This window comes from Aquila chrysaetos, chromosome 15 (assembly GCF_900496995.4).
Source record: "Aquila chrysaetos chrysaetos chromosome 15, bAquChr1.4, whole genome shotgun sequence".
NCBI classification, from domain to species: domain Eukaryota; kingdom Metazoa; phylum Chordata; class Aves; order Accipitriformes; family Accipitridae; genus Aquila; species Aquila chrysaetos.
Window position 1 is genome coordinate 6,668,665 of NC_044018.1, and position 18,318 is coordinate 6,686,982.

At 43.5% G+C, this 18,318-nt stretch overlaps 1 protein-coding gene across 1 annotated transcript in view; it reads right to left on the reverse strand.

The window, feature by feature from the left end:
* Positions 1 to 3,565: 3,565 nt before the first annotated feature.
* ADGRF5 (adhesion G protein-coupled receptor F5) overlaps positions 3,566 to 18,318 on the reverse strand; it is a 28,331-nt gene continuing 13,578 nt past the window's right edge. Inside the window, 12 exon segments of the mRNA XM_030037733.2 lie at positions 3,566 to 4,958; positions 6,100 to 6,184; positions 8,795 to 8,854; positions 8,957 to 8,998; positions 9,949 to 10,287; positions 10,290 to 11,321; positions 12,790 to 12,969; positions 13,946 to 14,145; positions 15,397 to 15,549; positions 16,751 to 16,969; positions 17,234 to 17,452; positions 17,591 to 17,755. Coding sequence (XP_029893593.1) covers positions 4,879 to 4,958; positions 6,100 to 6,184; positions 8,795 to 8,854; positions 8,957 to 8,998; positions 9,949 to 10,287; positions 10,290 to 11,321; positions 12,790 to 12,969; positions 13,946 to 14,145; positions 15,397 to 15,549; positions 16,751 to 16,969; positions 17,234 to 17,452; positions 17,591 to 17,755 — 2,774 coding nt within the window. The 3' untranslated portion in view covers positions 3,566 to 4,878.

An 18,318-nucleotide genomic window follows, 5' to 3' on the forward strand; every position in this document is an offset into this window, starting at 1 on the left:
GTCAGCATTGCTTGTAGCTCTTGGCTACAGGGAAGAGCTGTGAAAGGCACAGCTCAGACTGGCTGAGCAGAGAAGCAAGTGTAGCTTTGCCAGTTCCCAGCCCCAAGCTTAGGATGTCCCCTAGGAAGAGCTGTCACAGCAGTTACTCTCAAGGAAGGCGCCTGCCCTATCTCTTGTGGGTTTTCTAGTGTCATTGAAGGGTGTGAACCTGCCTCATTCACCTACTCAGCCAGGGCAAAACAAGATCTGTAGCCCAGACTCCATAGAAGGGTAGAAAATATTTCCGCAGTGATTTCTGGGGCAGTGCAGAGTTCATCAAAATGACTTGGGTGCTCACAAACAACCCCACATCTCTCTGCTCCCCCACCCCACTGCCAGATCTTCTGCTGGTGTAAGCAGTGGACCCTCTTTCTAACGCTTCAGAGCATCAGTGGGCCGGCTCTCCTGTGGTGGTTTCCTCCTCCAAGGCTGGCACTGGAGCTAGTCGGTTCTCATGGATGCGTATTTTCTTTGTTGTTACCAAGACGCCTCATCCTTCCCAGTGTGGCTGGCTGCCGCAGACGCCCAGTTAGGCAGAGGCTGTCACTGGAGGGCTGGCTGGCCGTCGCTGCCGCAGGGAGGGCTGCCGACAGACTCCTTCTTCTCTACCCTGGCTTGCCTGCCCTTGGGGACAGCATAGGCTAAAAGATTTGGGCAACGCTCGCAGCAGCGCTGGAACGGGGGGCAACCAGGACCCTCTCCCGAGAGCACGGCTTCGAGCGATTGCTCCTGCCCGGCAGCAAGCGGGAAAAAACCGCTGCAAGCTCTCCTTTGGTTGTTTTATTTACCGCCTGGGAATGGCTGCAGCCGTGGTAGGGGCACTGCCACGCAGGGAAGGGAGCGAGCGGCCTGGGCCCGCCAACCGCCCTGCCAGCGCTGGCTTTCACCCGCGGCTCTTCTGTCCGGGGTGCAGCGGCCCCGTCCCCTTCCCTTGGGGCTGATTTTCACTCCCCAGTTTAATTAGCGGAGGGGAGCATTAGGCCAGGGCCAGAGTTACCTCAGCGCCCCGGCGGCGGCCGGGCCGAGGCCGCCATTCCCCGCCCGGTAACGCGGACATGGAGCGTGGCCGGAGGGCTCAGCGGCACCGCCGGGACGCCAGCGTGCCGATAAAAAACCAACAGACCGACGTGCTGAGGTGTACGCCGTTCGTTATCCTGCAAAGAGGTGGGAAAAAGGGAGGGGTGATCCAAGGAGAGGCCGTGGGAGGACTAGCACTGCTTATCCCAAGGAAAAAAGCTGAAAAGAACTCGGGAAGAGTGCAAATTAGAAGAACTGATCCTAGATTTGGTGCAGATTGTATCGTATGCTTTATCCCTGGTTTTCTAATGGGAAAGTACTAAGGAAATGACACGGTCCCTGAGTGAGTCTGCCTGTCAGCCCCATGTCTTCTCAACAGCACTGAACCCTGTTAGCTCTTGAGGACCAAAACCCTCAGAGAAGTTCTCTGCAAGAACAAGTATACGTCAAGTGTTGATGGTTGTTGGAGGTTGTTAGAGCTGCCACCGAGAGAGGGATGGGCAGAACGTGACCGTGCTAGCCCCTGGTGAGCCCCAGCTAGACCTTCATTCATCACCTCTGCAGCTCTGCCCTCCCCACAGCACACCCGGTTTCCTACCAGCTGCCGGCAGCAGCGCGGGTGAGGGAGGTTACATGGGCAGAAAGCACTTGTGTGTCGGGGGGGGAGGTTTAGGGAGGCCCTAATCGTGGGGGACAGAGGTATGTGAGGGCTGGGTATGTGAGGAAGACCATGGAAACTCGGGTGATCGGAAAGGGAAGAAGGCTGGTGGGTACGGGACACAAGCCTGTAAGAAATGGACCTCATTTCTTCTGCTCATGGGATTAACAAAACCAAACTGAGGTCACAGGTGCTACAAGGAAACAGACAGTTGGACATACCTTACTGTATTGAGAACAGCACTACGAGGGCTGCTATGGGGAGAATTAACTCCATCTCAGCCAGACCCAATACACTTACATATTGGGGACTTTGTACATGGGCCACAGGGGTGACTTTTTATTCTTGCTTAACTTGACTTTTCCAAAATGCAGCTGTTGCCTGAACATGTTTCCTGGGACAGTGTAAGAAGTAAACATGCTGGCCAGACTGCTGAGCCATGAAAACACCAGAGATAAGAGCATAATTGGCTTCATGGTCTAAAGAAAAGCTATCAGAACTGCACACCTGTAAACTCTAGTTCTGGGGCACATCATTGATTTTCACTGGCCACTGTAGTGTGGTTAAAATGGTCCCGGGCTCTTTGCATTGTTTGTATTGAAGGTTCTCAAAGTCTTTAAGGAATGAAGGGTGAAATCCGGGCTTGAAGCACATGTAAGAGTTGTTCAGCAACTGTCACAATGCAAAAACTCTAAGCAGGGAGTGTGAGAGAAGGCAGGTCTGTGCTTCAGAGAACTGTATGTCACAATCCCCTCCTTTACTATTTTTCCTGAGCTGGAATAAATCAGAGGAAGATGCCAAGGCAGTGACTGTGCTTCATCCAATGCTGTAAAAGGTGAGTAAGGAAAAGATCCCACACTTTCCAGAGACTAGGTGAACCTGGTAGGTTTTTGTTACAATGTGCTTTAACTTAGTGCCTTGCAGTTAAGCAGCGGGAGGTACATGAATGACAGCGATCATCAGGAAACAAGCCCTGTGACAGCCCTGACTTTGGGAAGGAGGGTGAATGGAGGGATTCGGGCTTTGATCAGGACAAAGGGAAGGACTGGGCCAGCTGACAAAAAAAAAGCCAGCTGCCCAAAATGCCAGACTCCTGAGGGGAGCAAGCTGTTGGTGAGCCCACTGCCCACCTTGCCTGTGCCAAAGACCTTGTTCTTGCTCCTAGGCATGGGTGGGAGGCGTATAGTGTCGTTGCTGCCTTGTGTTCCCCCTTCTTCCTCCATTCAGCACTCCCTTCTACTTTTTCTTCTCTCCCCTTTTATCTTGATGTGTGTATAAATACAAGTGAAGCCTTGGCCCCAAGTCTTTAAGACTGGCACAGTTCATTTCTTAGCTGCTTCTCTTTCATGAATTGTCATGGCTTTCCTAACACTGGCAAGGACCTTGCCTTTGAAGATCCACCCAAAGATGGCCCTTTAGTGCCAGACAGCTCAGCATCACATCCTGATTTCTCATTCACATGCAGTCAAGACCCAGGCTTAGCTAAACTGGGAGGTGTGGTGAAACCGCAGATGAAATGTCTGCAGAGATAAGGTGTGGTGGGACTGTGCTGTCTACAGGGACTCATACTTTATAGTTTATGTAAAGCCTATTCTAATTCAGTGGGAGCGGATGGTTCTGCAGCAGGTCAATGTTGCACAAGCTACTTCCACAGAGAGTTAGACCAAATGGCTGTCCAAAGGCAAACTTTGGTTGGAATAATGTGCGAAGGTCTGACTTTCAAGTTTCCACTGGCCACACAGTTCAAAGAGATTCTAGATTTTCAAATATTTCTTAATCTCTAATTGTGTTCTAGTTCTAGTGTTATATCTACATCTCCATGCAAAAAGAAATTGCTTTCAATATAAATAATACATTTGATTGATGCTTGTTTATTGTCTTCAGTCATCACTACCTGCCCATGCCAAACCGTCACACATGCCTGTAACTGTAGGCATCAGTTTCCCACCCTGGTTCATCCCAAAGTCCTGGTAACAGGTTCACCACTGGTAAATATAGGCCTGATTCCCCAACAACCAACTGGGGCTGTACCACCTGACAGCAGTATTTGATATTGGCCTCACATCTAAATCTTCATGATTCCATCTATCATATTTTATATTAAGTTTTGTAATATTTGTGCATGCTGTAAATACTTTGTAGGATCTCTCATAGCCCTCTGCTTAAGACAGGAGTTCTGCCTTTAAAGGTATATGGCTTGGAAATAACTGATTCCACAAATGTAGTATTAGAGCAATAATTTATATAAAACCTTTCATCCTGCCTGGCACATGGTGGTTTATATTCACTGCAGAGTTGACTCTCTGAGCCCTCCAAGTGTGATTCTCCTCTGAGAAGAGACCCAAACATACAGACTTTACACAAGAGACTCCTTGCATATTTAACACTACTATGCATTAAATAAATGCAGTCCCCTCTGTAGTAAAGGGCAGCAACCATCTCTGTCTTACCAAGTTACATATCAAGGGAGGAACAGTTATGGTTAAGGATATAAAGCTTCCTTTTCTTCAAAAAAAGAATGCCACATGGAGCTTTCAGTACATTCCATCTGAAAGAAGACCATGCAGGAATCATCACGGTCTTCATTTTATCTAAGTCAAAAGTGAAGATCTGAAATGGACCTTCTCAGTTGTGAACCTTTGGTTCCAGAAAGTCTTAAATAGAAAGTGGAGAGCTCTATACCCTATGGCCTTTCCAGACTCTAACATGAGGGCAAGAGAGAAGCTATGAGGTACTTGTGTATCTACACAGGCCTTTGGAATCATTCAGACAGTTGATAGGGGAAATACTAAAACCACTGGACAACAGCTGTGTATAGCACTGCAATTCATGGCTCAGTACTGCATAGTGCTAAGCACCCTCTTAAAGGCTGAGAATTCTTCACTTCCAGTGTCTTTTCCAGCACTTGAAGGCCTTTAAATCCTTCCAAGTTTGAAACATCTTCTCATCTCTTCTGGGATTGGCAGTCCCCGTAAAATTCCACATCCCAAAGCTTCCCTGCCTTACACATTAACCAGAAATGATTATTCCAGAAGAATGCACCAAGGCACAGTTTAGTCGAAATGAAGCAGTCCACTTCTTGATGACTCACAGGAACTTTTTGTGTGTGTCTTGGAAAGGGCAGAGGTCCTTTCAGAGTTATATAATTTAGCATTTGCAGTGCCTCAGTTAAGCAAAGAATATGACTTGGAAGTGTTTTCAGAGGAAGAGCTGGATGGCTCTGAAGAAGATACTCTGTATTTTCCTGTAAAACAAAGCATAGTGGTTAGCCATAAGGACAGATAGCCTGGGATATGTTGGCATTGCAAAGGACAGTTAGACCTGCCCTGATGACCCAGGTGGCTTTGACTTGGTCTGCAGCCCTGATACTAGCTGGATTACAGCAATACCAGCAACCACAGAAGTCAACTTTGTGTTTGGTGACACAGCCGGGATATGTCAGCTTCACCAGATGATCATGCCATAGGGTAGTAATTTCCTCACACAAAGGGAGGGACTTAGTGGTCCTCCTTGAGCATGGGGATGCAATCTAGAACACATGCTCTTGAGATGAATCCCAGCTCCCTCCCTTTTGTGATCACAAGGCTCTAAACTAAGACCCAGGTGTACGGTGCCCGAGAGCAGAGTGTGGAAGAGAGTGCTAATAATATGGGAGTTTCAGGTGGCAGCAGCATGGGAAGCAGTTGTGGGCAGGTTTCATTCTTGTGGTGGTAGCCTTCTGTGTCTGGCTAGTGTACTCATGTAAACTCATGTAGCAGAGTCAGAGACCAACTTCTTGTTCCATTATCATCTGACTAATAAACACACTCTTAAAAAGCAGTTGCTTGCCTACATTAAACTCCTTCATATCCCACTTTGACCAAATGTCACTATCTTCTCTGAGAAATGGTTGGATGCAAAGATTACACACTTAGGAATGAAATTACTCATATTTTCAGCAATACTTCTTGCAAAATAAAGTCACAACCAAAATGGTGACATCTATAAAATGACAAGCCAGAGAACCTTTGAAGAGATACAGCCCCAAGGTGGTGAAGAGTACCTGAACAGTAAATGAACTGAGAAGCAGTGTGTCATGATATTATCAAGCTTAAAACAAAGCTCAGTTAGTGAGTGTTAGAATTGGTGAGACATGCCACCATCCAATACTTGTTTTAGTGTTAGACAATTACACTCCTAGCATTATGCTACAATTATGAGCAATTATGCTAGTGATTCCAATAACTTATTACGTACAGTTCCTTTGTGTTAGAAGATTAAATACCATCTATGGCTGTATGGATAGACAAATAGATTGATAGATATCAGGATAGACAGACCCTGAGAGTGAGAATGCAGGCAAAACCTTGTTTGTACTTCAGTAGGAGAGATCTCTTGTCACATACCTGTTTTCCCACATAAGTTGTTAAAGGTTCTTGAAAATGGATAGCTCATGGCAAACATTGGTGTCACCAGGATCAGGGAGCTTGACTGTAAGACAGAAAATTGGTTTTTATCACAAGCCTAGAACTTTCTTTGTAGCCACATTGAGGGGGAGAAAAAAGGCTACAATAAGATGTTGTTCAGTAGTACAAGCAGGCAATCCACAGAAGGACAAGCTAGATGTTTGTGAGGCATCAAGTTCACACATTTGCATGTTTATGATGGTGATGAAGGAGATCAACCTTAAAAGAAACTACAGGACACAAACAGCCTGTCTCTAACTTTTGGCCAGGGAAAATGGCTTAGGCTCCAGAGTCTGTCATATGAGACAGTACAGAGTTCTGGTCCCCTATCTATGGGAGTATATCCATTGAGGTAGCTAAGATTTATATGCTTGGGGATGGTCATTGAAGGCCAATAGCCTGAGATAATCAGCGGCAAATTTAACTTGACACACTAGAGGGCATTGGAACACAACACAACACTCTACAGTCCAGATGGAAGGAAGAAACGTTTTGCTGCTAAAATGAAGTTTCTTTTTCGGTTCTGGAGTGGTTTGAGAATTTAATAAGATTCCTCCAAAAGATGTGTTAAAAAAAAAGTATGGAAAACACATCTTTTTCTGTTCAGTCCCTCTCTGTTTATTAGATTGTACCATGGTGGGGGAAATTAGGCAGTTTTGTGCATTGTCACTTATAAGGCGGTAGAGGAAGAAGGTAAACGAATCACATCTAAAAAGTTTGATCAAAGACTTCGATCTTGCTTTATTTATTCTTTGCCGGCAGAACTGCCAAGGAAATATGCCAATTCCCACTGCCTGGGGCAGCTTCCACAGTGCCAGCTAGTGTTGGAAATGTCTGGTCCAGGAGATTTTGTCTGAAAAGGAATTCAGAATTGGGGTCCAAGACTTAACAACTTGTTCTCTCTACTTTATTCTGCTGGATGTGGCAGTGCAGGAGGGAATGAAGAAACTGACATGCTTAATGATAGTTGTATCAGTTATTCCTGCCTTCCTTCCAGTTTCCTGGGAAAAAAAGGAGTTTTTCCCACAGTCAGAATAGCACCACATCCAGCAGATGTCATTTTCAAGCCAGAAAGATGGAATGGCGCTTTAAAAATGCACTAGGAAATGTTCCCAGACCTTGATGTTCCCAGAACTAATCCTCCTGCAGAAAACGCTGGAATACCTGGTGTAACAGTTAAAAAAATCCAGGTGGATGATTCTGGTGATCCTAAATGAAGAAACATGAGGCAGAAGCTGCATCTTTCCTGTCTTGTCCTGACAAAAGATCTGAATGTGGCAGACGGTTGGAGCACTTAAAACTTATAGCACTGCTCTGCCTGGCTAATCACAGGCTGCCTCCTCCCGGGCCTTAAGCGCGTTGCTGGAGAGGACATGCACAGAGGTCAGTACCTGGTCGAATACTGGTTTAACATCTTCATTAATGATATAGATAATGGGAAAAATGCACCCTCACCAAGTCTGCAAGTGATACAGAACGGGAAGGAGTGGCTGATAGATCAGATGAGTCTGCTGTCATCCAGAGGGACCTCAACAGGCTGGAGAAATGGGATGGCAGGAATCTCACGAAATTGAACAAAGGGAAATGCAAAGTCCTCCTGTCCCTGGGGAGGAACAACCCCGTGCACCAGGACATGCCGGGGGCCATCTGACTGGAAAGGAGTAAAGACAGAGCCAGACTTTTTGCCTTGGTTCCCAGTAAAAGGACAAGAGGTGGTGGAAATGAAGACAGAGCCAGACTTTTCTTGTTTGTGCCCAGTGAAAGGACAAGAGGCATTGGGAACAAATAGAAATACAGGAAATTACACTTATAGAAGAAACTTTTTCACTATGAGGGTGGTCAAACACAGGAAAAGGCTATACAGAGAGATTGTAGAGTCTCCATCCTTGGTGCAAGAGTCACTGGGTCAAAGTCACTGCAGATGGAAGAGAAGCCTTCCAGGATCTTCCCTAAGGATCCAGTCCCTGTTTGCAACATTAGTTCTTTTTTTTTAGGCACTGAATGTTTTGAGTTAAATGCAGAAATTTTCTGGGTATGGGACCCAAGCCTTTCCTCTTCTAGGAATGTGTCCAGGCCACTTGGTTCCAGAAACACATTCATTTATGTTCTTTCTTTTGCTCATTAAAATCTGAGTCTTTGCAACATATAGACATGATTTTGACAACAGATTCATACTTCCTTCCATTTTCTGTTCCCAACATAAAGTGGAGGCTAACCTGTCTTGTTGTCTCATGAGTTCAAGTTGCAATATCTCCATCTTTTCCTGCTCATAGCTGAAGAGCATCTTCCTCAAGAAGTTCCCTTTGCATTTCTTTTAGGTTGCGAATAAATAATAGTGCCAGTGAAATTTTCTGTTTTCTAACTTAAAGTTTCAGATATATTTTGTGGTTTATTTCTTGGGGAATTTAGAGTAAATGTCCACCAACCTCCTTCTCATTTTTTACCAATTATAGGTGAAATGATGAACTTTGAAAAAAGGGTATATAGTCATATTTATGTTGTTAGTGTCTTCTCTTTCTCTAACTAGTTCTAAGAAATAATTCAGAATATAAAGTGCATTTGACTTAAAAAACACTTGGAGAATGTTAGATTATTCAGCAGTAACTGAAATACATTCTTAGGCTGAGGTTCTAACCTTTGTTTGCTGTGAACTCCATTTGGACATTGAATTCCTCTTCAGCAGGGCTTCTTGTATCTATTTGTTTAAAAAAAAAATAAATCAATCAGTAAATACAGGAACTATGTTCAAATTCCAACAGTATTTTCACATAATACAAGAAATAGTTTGAATTCTTACCTTCTTGTCCCAGAGTGTCCCAAACACCAAAATGAATAATCCCTAGGAGACAGATAATTACATGCAGTTTGATGACAACAACCTTTTAATTGCAGTACCTCATAGTTATCTCAAACACTGTCCGTGCTGACTATTGGAACTCTTTGATAGAGGGCATTTTTCTGACAGTGTCTCACATAATGGGCTGCTGATGTGGTAGGAGATCTCCAGACCCGGCCTATTTAGACTGTGTGTATATCTGGTCTATAAAAGTGACACAAATAGTTGGCCAGCACTAAACATATTTGGAAGGAGGGAACCTTTGTGTATGGAAGACATGCCCTGCCTATGCTCCCCAGATAAGCTAGCAGGTTCACAATATAAAAGGCAAGTGAGTTTGGTCTGAAGCGTAGAATTTTGATGCCATTCTTAAGAGACAGAGCAGACATAACTATTGTGTCCTTAAGAAATACCATTGTATTGGGATCCTACTGGCCACCTAAATATGTTGTAAAAATCATACTGACTGAAAACTCTCAATCATTTGTATTTTGGTCAATTCGTCTCTTTATTATTAGTACTACTCAGCTGTTCTTGGTGACTTTCATGTTGTTTATACTCCCTCATTATTTGAACCCACAAGAGCATAATATGATGCTTCTAGATGCACTGTAAATGAGACCAGACATGCTGAAGCCTGCCCACCTGAACAGAATAGGGCTATTTTCCTGATCTTCAGGAATGAAGTTCTTCCCAAAGCTATTGGCAAAGTTGGAACTTATCTTTATGTCAGCTTTATCTATAAGGCACATCTGTTAAGGCAGCTGAGAATACGAAATACTGCTGAATTCCTGGAATGGGTTTCCCAAAGAGCCCTTTGGCAATAAGGATGTGTAAGGCAACTTGAGCTTTCCCAAGCTGTTTTTGTTCCCCTCAAAGCACAGCATTGCAAGAACGTCCCTACATGTGAAATGGTCATCGAGGAAACAAAACCATATATATGTGTAACTTACCTGCAAAGCATTGAGCAGAGCAAAGAGGATGTGGAAAGCTCGATGGCTGTTTTTGATGACGGTGGCAAGGCCAAATCCCCAGGTGAGGCCTAACAGTGGTGTCAGGATGGCCACACTTTTGCCAATTTGAAACAAAGAGTTCCTCTCCTGCCTGTTTGACCTATCCCCAATAGTTGGCCTCAGTATTTTTATTATAACAACTGCAGTGATGAACAAATTCATGGCCACAATGATCAGGGCAGGTATGACGAAGGCCAAGAGAGCTTTGCTGTCCTTCCAGTTGAGCCAACACACATCCTTTCTGGTGTAACTGTTCCTTGGCAGTGTGACAGTGATGGTGTGATGACCGCAATGACAAAGGGGCACCCATACCCCAGGCAGAATGCCACTGCTTTCTGAGCGGTCTTGCTTGTGTTATGTAAGATGAAGACCAGTCTGTAGAAAAGAATGAGGCCCAGGCTGAGCATCCAGAAAAAGACACACAGGTAGAATAAATGGATGAAAAAGGTGGCCACAAAACAGATACCTCTGCTCATCTGTTGGTTTTGGTCATTGATGGAGGCAGTGACAATGAACCAAATGTCAGCAATCAAGAGTGATGTAGCTATGTTGAGTATACAGATGTGGCGCATATAGGAGGTTGTGTTGTTTGTCACGTTTTTCCAGACTAGGGATTCAATTATAATGCAGGCCACCAAACTCAAGATTGAAATGGCCAAGCCAATGTAGGTAATATAATCTTCAAAGATTACCTGGGAGGATTTATCAGGTGACATCAGAATGGAGAATGATGTCAAGTGACTGCAGGAGCAAATGACATAATCTTCTGCCTCTGTGGGTGTGCAACCATGAGTATCCCAGCCTGCCCTATGTTTGTTCAGTGTGAAGTTCCAAAAGACACATTGGGGCATCTTTAGAGATGAGTTTTTCTTTGCAAATGTCATATTAATATTGAACTTCTGACTTCTGTTGCTGCTCACAGTTGTTGTTATCAGTAAGCCGTTCACATACTTGGTCCCATTCTGGGGCAGAATATGTCCAAGTTTTGAGTACATCACACTGACAATGGTTGAACTTTGGGGTAGAGTCTGAATTTCATTTTCACCAATGAGCACACTAGCTGTGAGGTTTTCTGTACTGTGGAAGCTCTTGTTATAATCAAGGTTGTTGTTTTCTGTGACAACTATACCTTGTAGCTGAAGGGAGTTTGCAGAGACAGGAGGAATAGTATTATTAACTGGTTGGAGATGCAGGGAAAAATTTTCTACCGACTGCAGTAACAAAGAACTTTTGAGTATCTCCTCTTTATTCAGGTCTTCCCAAACTTCAGTTGTGGAATCAGCAACAATAAAGTCCACTGTGGAGAGGAAATTCTGGAACAACAGAATAATGCTGTTACTGAAATCCCATACAAATCGTTGTTGTTTCTGATGGTAATTTCTGCGTGGTCCTAGAATTGCCTTTTGAAAAAGCCCAGTATTTTCTTATTTTTCTCAATCCATATGAAACCTTCAGTTGTTAACCCTCTGCATGCTCTATTTACAAGTTAAGGTTTCCAAAAGTGGAGCTATGTGGCTTTTTTTTTACATATTACTTAGTATTTTTTCTTCTCCAGCCTTCTTTCCCTTCTTTCTCAGCCTTTGTGCTATCTTTGATTTCTCGCTCTCTCTCATGTAGGGTTCTCCAGCTACAAAACAACAAGTCTCTTTGCACTTTTCTGCTCAGAAGAGCACTGCTTTTCCTCTATACCTCACAATCAAGGTTTCCAAGTATTTCTAAGATTTGTTTTGTTATTCATTTGTTGTAAGTTCTAATTGATTGTCCTTGCTTGATCATGGACCCTGGAATTTACTCTCCCTATCCTTATTTCAACCATTTTTTCTATTCCTGCTTCTACTCATAGAATCATAGACTCACAGAATGGTTTTGACATTTAAAGATCATCTAGTCCAACTGCCCTGTCATGGGCAGGGACATCCAACCTGACCTTGAACTCTTCCAATGATGGGGCATCCACAACTTCTCTGGGCAACCTGTTCCAGTGTCTCACCATCCTCATCGTTAAAATTTTTTTCCTTATGTCCAATGTAAATCTACCCTCTTTCAGTTTAAATCCCTTGCCCCCATTCTGTCACTACAGGGTCTAATAAAAAGTCTTTCTCTGACTTTCCTGTAAGCCCCCTTTAGGTATTGAAAGGCTGCAATAAGATCTCTCTGGAGCCTTCTCTTCTCTCGGCTGAACAACCCCAACTCTCCCAACCTTTCCTCACAGGAGAGGTGTTCCAGCCCTCTGACCATTTTCGTGACCCTCCTCTGGACCTGCTCCAACAGGTCTGTGTCTTTCTTGTGCTGAGGACCCCAGAGCTGAATGCAGTACTCCAGGTGGGGTGTCACGAGAGCGGAGTAGAGGGGGAGAATCACCTCCCTCGACCTGCTGGCCACCCTTCTTGTTCTGCAGCCCAGGATACTATTGGCTTTCTGAGCTGCAAGTGCACATTGCAGGCTCATGTCCAATTTTTCATCCATCATTCGTTGTCCTTTTCCTCTGTATTAGAATGCTAGAGACATTTGGGGGTCCCTAGAACATTTCTAGTTGCTAAGCATACAGCAGCCTCTTTTTCGTGCATAGACTCCTTGTCTTCATCATTTTGACTTTTCATAAACTCTTCTGTATCTTTGCTGTCGTTTCATCTTTGCTGTCATTTCATCTCATTCCCTCAATACTTTCCTGTTCCTGACCCTAACTAGCTGTGAAACTGCTTCAGGGAGAATGTCATCCCCTGTGACAAAAGGGGCCAAAGGGATTGATAAGTATAGGTAAGACTTAAAATAAAACCTTACTTGAATAGTGAGCTTCTCTGCATATGCTGGGATGGAGGACACCATCTGCAGGATGGTAACAATTGCACCTAGGTTTGCAGGAGAAGTGTTTATTATGTTTGTCTCATTTTCTGTCTTTTCCTTAAGCTCTGCAAGGTATTTAGATAGGTTTGCTTCTGCGTCAGGACTGTTGACCAAGGACTGGAACAGAAGATAACAGTACATCACATGTGTGCAACTTGCCTGGAGCTTGATCCTCCTTCATAATGACTACCCCTATACTAGTAAAATAAACAGATCCAGGGTCATTCTAGACATGCTGGTAGTGTTCAATCCTCCGACCCTCCAGAACAGGGTACCCTAACTGCCTATTGAGAGTAGTCTTTTGTCTATGCTAACTCGTGGACTGCTCCTGGAAATTTTGGGGGAGAAAATAGTTGGCCTGGGCCCAAACCGTATGAGTGAGCAATCTAGCAAGTTAAGAAAATACATAATGGAGTAGCTGTACCTCTGCCTGGGACCTTGCTGTGCCTAATTTACTAAAATAAACATCGTAAGCATTTGATGAAAGAAAGATAATTGTTCTCACCTAACCTCACTGAGAGAAGGATGACTCTGGATGGTTTGTAGAAGTGAAGAGCGCTATGATAGGATACCTAGGCTGAAAACCAAGGCCCAGCACCTCTCTGTGAAGCATGGCAGCTGATGGGGCATGCTAAACAGGGCCTGGGTCCGAGGTTGGGCAGTCACACAGAGTTGTTCCTATTGCATCGTTGTTAGTGTACTCTGTAGCATGCTTTGGGCTTGTGTCAACTAGCGTTCACTGAGGCAACGCCTGAGCATGGTTCAGGGAACACTCCAGGCCAGCGACTGCTCCCGCTGGACACTATGAAAAAGGTCACCTTGTCTGGGGGAGAGTGCGTTCGTGTGTATGGGTATTAACCATGCAGTGCCACGTGCCCTCTGGGCCAGAGAAGGGGACCTAGCCTCTTTCACTGACTTGTGTAGGTATACCCAATCATTCTTTATACCTTTTAAAAGATAGTTTTAATTAAATATTTGATTTTTTAATGCTTCATATATTTTAGATTATGTTAAGCAAAAAAACTCCCAACAAAAATTTTTGCTGTCTCCTACTCACCCCCACCCCAACCTCTAGAAAACTGATAAATGTTACCTCGGCACTAGTCAGCAGGTTGCTTATTGGTACAGACAGGCAGTCATTCCTTTCAACCTCCCATGCCTTGTTGGAGCACTTGTAAATTTTATTGCCTCGGGTGCATAAATAATCTGAATTTTTTAACGTACAGCATGGCTTTATTAACGTGGCCCCTTCTATTCCAATGCCAAGGCTGTCTGAGCAGGAAACTTCCTTATCTGTATTGAGAAAGACACAGAGGCAGAAAGCTAAGAAACAGGGAGATATAATTTACCCCCATCAAACCTGTGACCTCCTGAAGTTTAGAGGTCTTTAAATTAGTTAGGATTTCAGCTTGCTGTCTTCATTAATTATGACCTTTCAGGATGTGTATGTCTTGCACTCCCAATTTTTTGGAATCATGAAAATAAAAAAGAAATTGAATGAAGCCCCTTGGTTTTGAGTACTGAATCAAATCAACAAACCAATACCCAAAGTTTCAGGATTTGTCTGTTAGATTACAGGGTTGGGGGGGAGTGGGATTATATTGACCACTATGTGAACAGCAATTCACACAAAGTTTATTCTGCTAAGGGACTCAGTGCTGCTGTAGCACTAATAGGAAATTCATTAAGACCTTGATAGTAAGGCCTCAACACCTTTTCAATGAACAGTCAGTCTTGCTAATTGGCTTTCATTGTGTTAGTCATATCAGTAAGTATCTGCTGATTAAAGTAAATAAAATGGCTGCATATTTATTGCCTAAGAGTGTGAAATCTGGCCAGATACAGTGATTCAACAGTAGGCAACACTACCGTGGAAAAAACAAAATTTCTGCATTATGGGGATGTCCAACTTTTCTTTCTTTCCGATTTAGAATAAGGAGCTGAAATATCCAAACTCTGGTCAGAACTAAACATCAAAACTGGATTTAGCAATGTTGAATTCTTATTACCCAGCATTTCCTGCAGAGCTGACTGGAAGGTGGGTCTGCCCAGGTTTCTGCAACACCTCATGGAGGTTGCCATTCTTGTGTTTAAAGTGGATATGTTCTCCCACAGGCTGACCTCCTCAGCTAGATGACTTCTTCCTGAGGGACCACAATCTTTTACCCTTGCTAAATTGTTGGTGCAAGCTGGGAGCTGCATGCCCACATTTCAACACAGAAGATGAAGCTCTTGGTGCTGCAGGCTGCACCAGAAGGAAGTAGGGACAGAAGATGACTGAACTATAACTGCTTGGGAACATACTGGGGCCACCGGCAAATACAGTGAAGACAAAATATCTTGTCTATTTATTTTTTAAAATTACAGTAAAATTGGTATTTTCCTCTGTATTTCAAAATTTCCGATCAAAAAAGGAGACAAAAATTCTTGGCTAACAAAAACTGCTCCGGTTAGGTGTCACCAGCAATAAATTTGGGGCATCTGATTTAACAAAGATACTGGGATTTCCTGTTTCACAGCTTTAAATAGTAACTTTTTTCTTACCAGGTATCAGGTGCAGACTCATATTTTCACTGTTGACTTTCTGTCTAATGCGGTTAATAAACTTGCAGTATGCTATGAGCTTTTTCTCTTTGCTGCATTCTGTTTCTGTGTAATTGTACACGTAGCAAAACAAATCTGTTTTTCTCTTTTTTCCTGTATGGAAGGATTAAGATAGGTTAACACAGATTTGGGGTCAATCAGCTAGCAGAGAGCAGAAAGCTTCTGCAAAACTTTCTTTTCTGTGGGTACTAGAGAAAAAAAATTCCTTTTGTGGAAAAAACTTCCTTTCTGTATGCTGATCTCTGTCTCTTACTCCCCACTTCATAAATCTCCTGGCAGCTGCTGCGTGATCAGTACCTTTTCAATTACTGGTGTATGAGCAAATCCTGCCCAAACCCTCTTTTACCGTGCAGGAACCAAAATTTGCTTTAGAAACCATTTTGGAGAATACTCTTCCTGCTTCTGCTTCTACCACAGGCATTTCATTTAGGCTAGGATACTTTTTTGCTGTTCTTCTATGGTTCTTTTGAACTCAGGATCTGTACCACGCTCCCATTGCTTTTCAGTATGAGCGTGCATGAGGATCCCTGACTGCAATCTCTTCCAACAAGATCTTGGCATTTTTCTTAGCAACTGAAGGACCCCTCAGTCTCCACCTGCTTTACACTTCAGGCTGTTGGTTTTGAACTCCTGCGTGTTTTCTGAGTTAGTTTAGGTGGCTCTTCTTTGCTTTTTTCAAATTAACTCTTTCGTAACCCACTCGAAAACTTCTAGTATATAAAAACATGCCAGGGAAGCTGCAGAACTGCCCTAAATTTAAAGTCATGGAAGCCTAGGCTTTTGTGCTGTTAAAGATATGTTACCTGTATCCTTGAAGAAAACAGAATAGCTCTTTGAATTGCATTCTTAATGTGTTATTATACATTTTTCATGAATTAGTGGATCATCTTCTTCAGTAATGTTTCCTTGATACTCAGTTCAAAAAAGTGGCAGAGTGGAAGATAAAAGCAAATAAATGGAGATCAGCAATTTCTAATCTGAACAGTGATGAGGATGCTCACTTCTCACTGCCTGGCAAGGCAAACCAAACATTGAATTTACCTATTATGTATTTATCACTACAGCAGTGACTTCAGTTGCTCTTCTATTAATCTCAGCCATGCTGCCCAGGCATAGCAACCATCCTAAAAAAAGTCCATTACCCTTTTTTTTACACTCTCGGGAATACTTGTGCGTTGTCGTAATAGCAGTAAGTATGAATTGGTTACACAGACCTAACTGAAAACAAACCCCCCAGGGACTGGGTTGTGACGCATAGCGCAACTAGTGATTCTGCGAGTTTGTTGTTTCTTACCAGCTTGAAATTCATTTTCTTGAACCACAAATGTAACAGTGTAATCTTCCATGGTGTTAGCACTTATGCAGCACTCAAGGGCTTGTTGTACGTTGCACGGTATCGATGCTGCAATGGGGTCTATCAGGATGTTCTGCTTCAGAGGCAAGGGAATAACCTCGATTGTCATATTGGCAGAACTCTCCAAGTACTTCTGGGAGAAGGTGCAGATGTAGGTGCCTGAAAGAAGTGACACAAACCCCCATGTCTCTGTCAACAGAAGTGCTCCTCAGCTTTTGCATGGTCATGAGCCCTAATACTGAACAAGTACAGTGTTGTTGGCAGCATCATGTCTTGCTGTCCTCCAGCAGTTATGATTTTAACTCTTTTTTTTTTATTTACTATGGTCAGGCTTCACAGTGATTTGCTGGGCTAGGGAGGCTGTAAATTATCTGGTATGGAGATTCATTGCCTTTGTAGCTAATACAAACCAGGTTCACTCACCGTTCCAGTCCTGTGTGGCAGTCCGCACTGTGAGCACAGACTTGGCTGGAAATTTGCTATTGTTGATGCACGTATCACAGTCCACTATTTTTGTGCTAGTTCCAGACTGGATTTTCCAACTGATACTGTCGTAATTGCTCACATCACTTTCACACGTTAGATTGAATGGATATCCCTCGGAAATGGATGAGTTTATACTTGAAGATATTGTTACGTGGGCTGAGACAACACAAGATAAATTTCATATTATTGCGAGTCACTTGTTATAATCATTTGCTTGCAAATGACATGTGCCACAGAGGCCACTTAGCGTTAAAGAGCTAATGGTCTGTTACATACATGCTACCTGACTCTTACCTGCCTGGAGGTACATTACTCTGATGTTTTGACTGTGCCTGGCACCATGTCCCGTCCGCAGCTCACATGTATATGTTGTCACTGTCCCTGACTTCTCAGGTGGGCATACCGACTCATTGATGTTGAGCTTGTATTCAGTGCAGTTTTCAGTGAAACTGGAGACTCCTAGAAAGAAATAAACAGTCTTTGAAGGGCTACAGATGTGCAAAAATACATGGGCTCTGGAAATCACAAACAATCACTCTAGCTAAGGAAAACCTTGTGGGTTTGTATGTAACCTTTGACAGCACGGCACTTTTAACTCATCATTGCTGAAGTTCATTCACACTCTTTACTCTGGCAATACTCACAGTGGTTTTCCAAAGGCGTGAAGATGGCTATCAGCACAGTGCTGGGCACCTACTGCCAAAACCAGTCTGAGAGCAACAACATTGCTTGGATACCTCAGGAAAAGCCAAAATGAAGAGTATTCTGGTTCAGCCTAACCCCATTATCTACGATATTTAGGATAAGTAAGGTAAGTAAAACAGGAGTAAATGCTGCAGATTTTAATGTCATCTTATTTTGAAATAAACATTTGGAGATACTGACAGTCATTCAACTTTAAATCTGAAGAGTGTTGGTTTAGCCATAAAAGGAAAACCCCACTAAAGCTGTCCCACGCTGCAGCTGAATGTGCATCTGGTGTGAGAGCAGAGTTCCTGGGGGAAAGCCTGGCCACAGGGAAT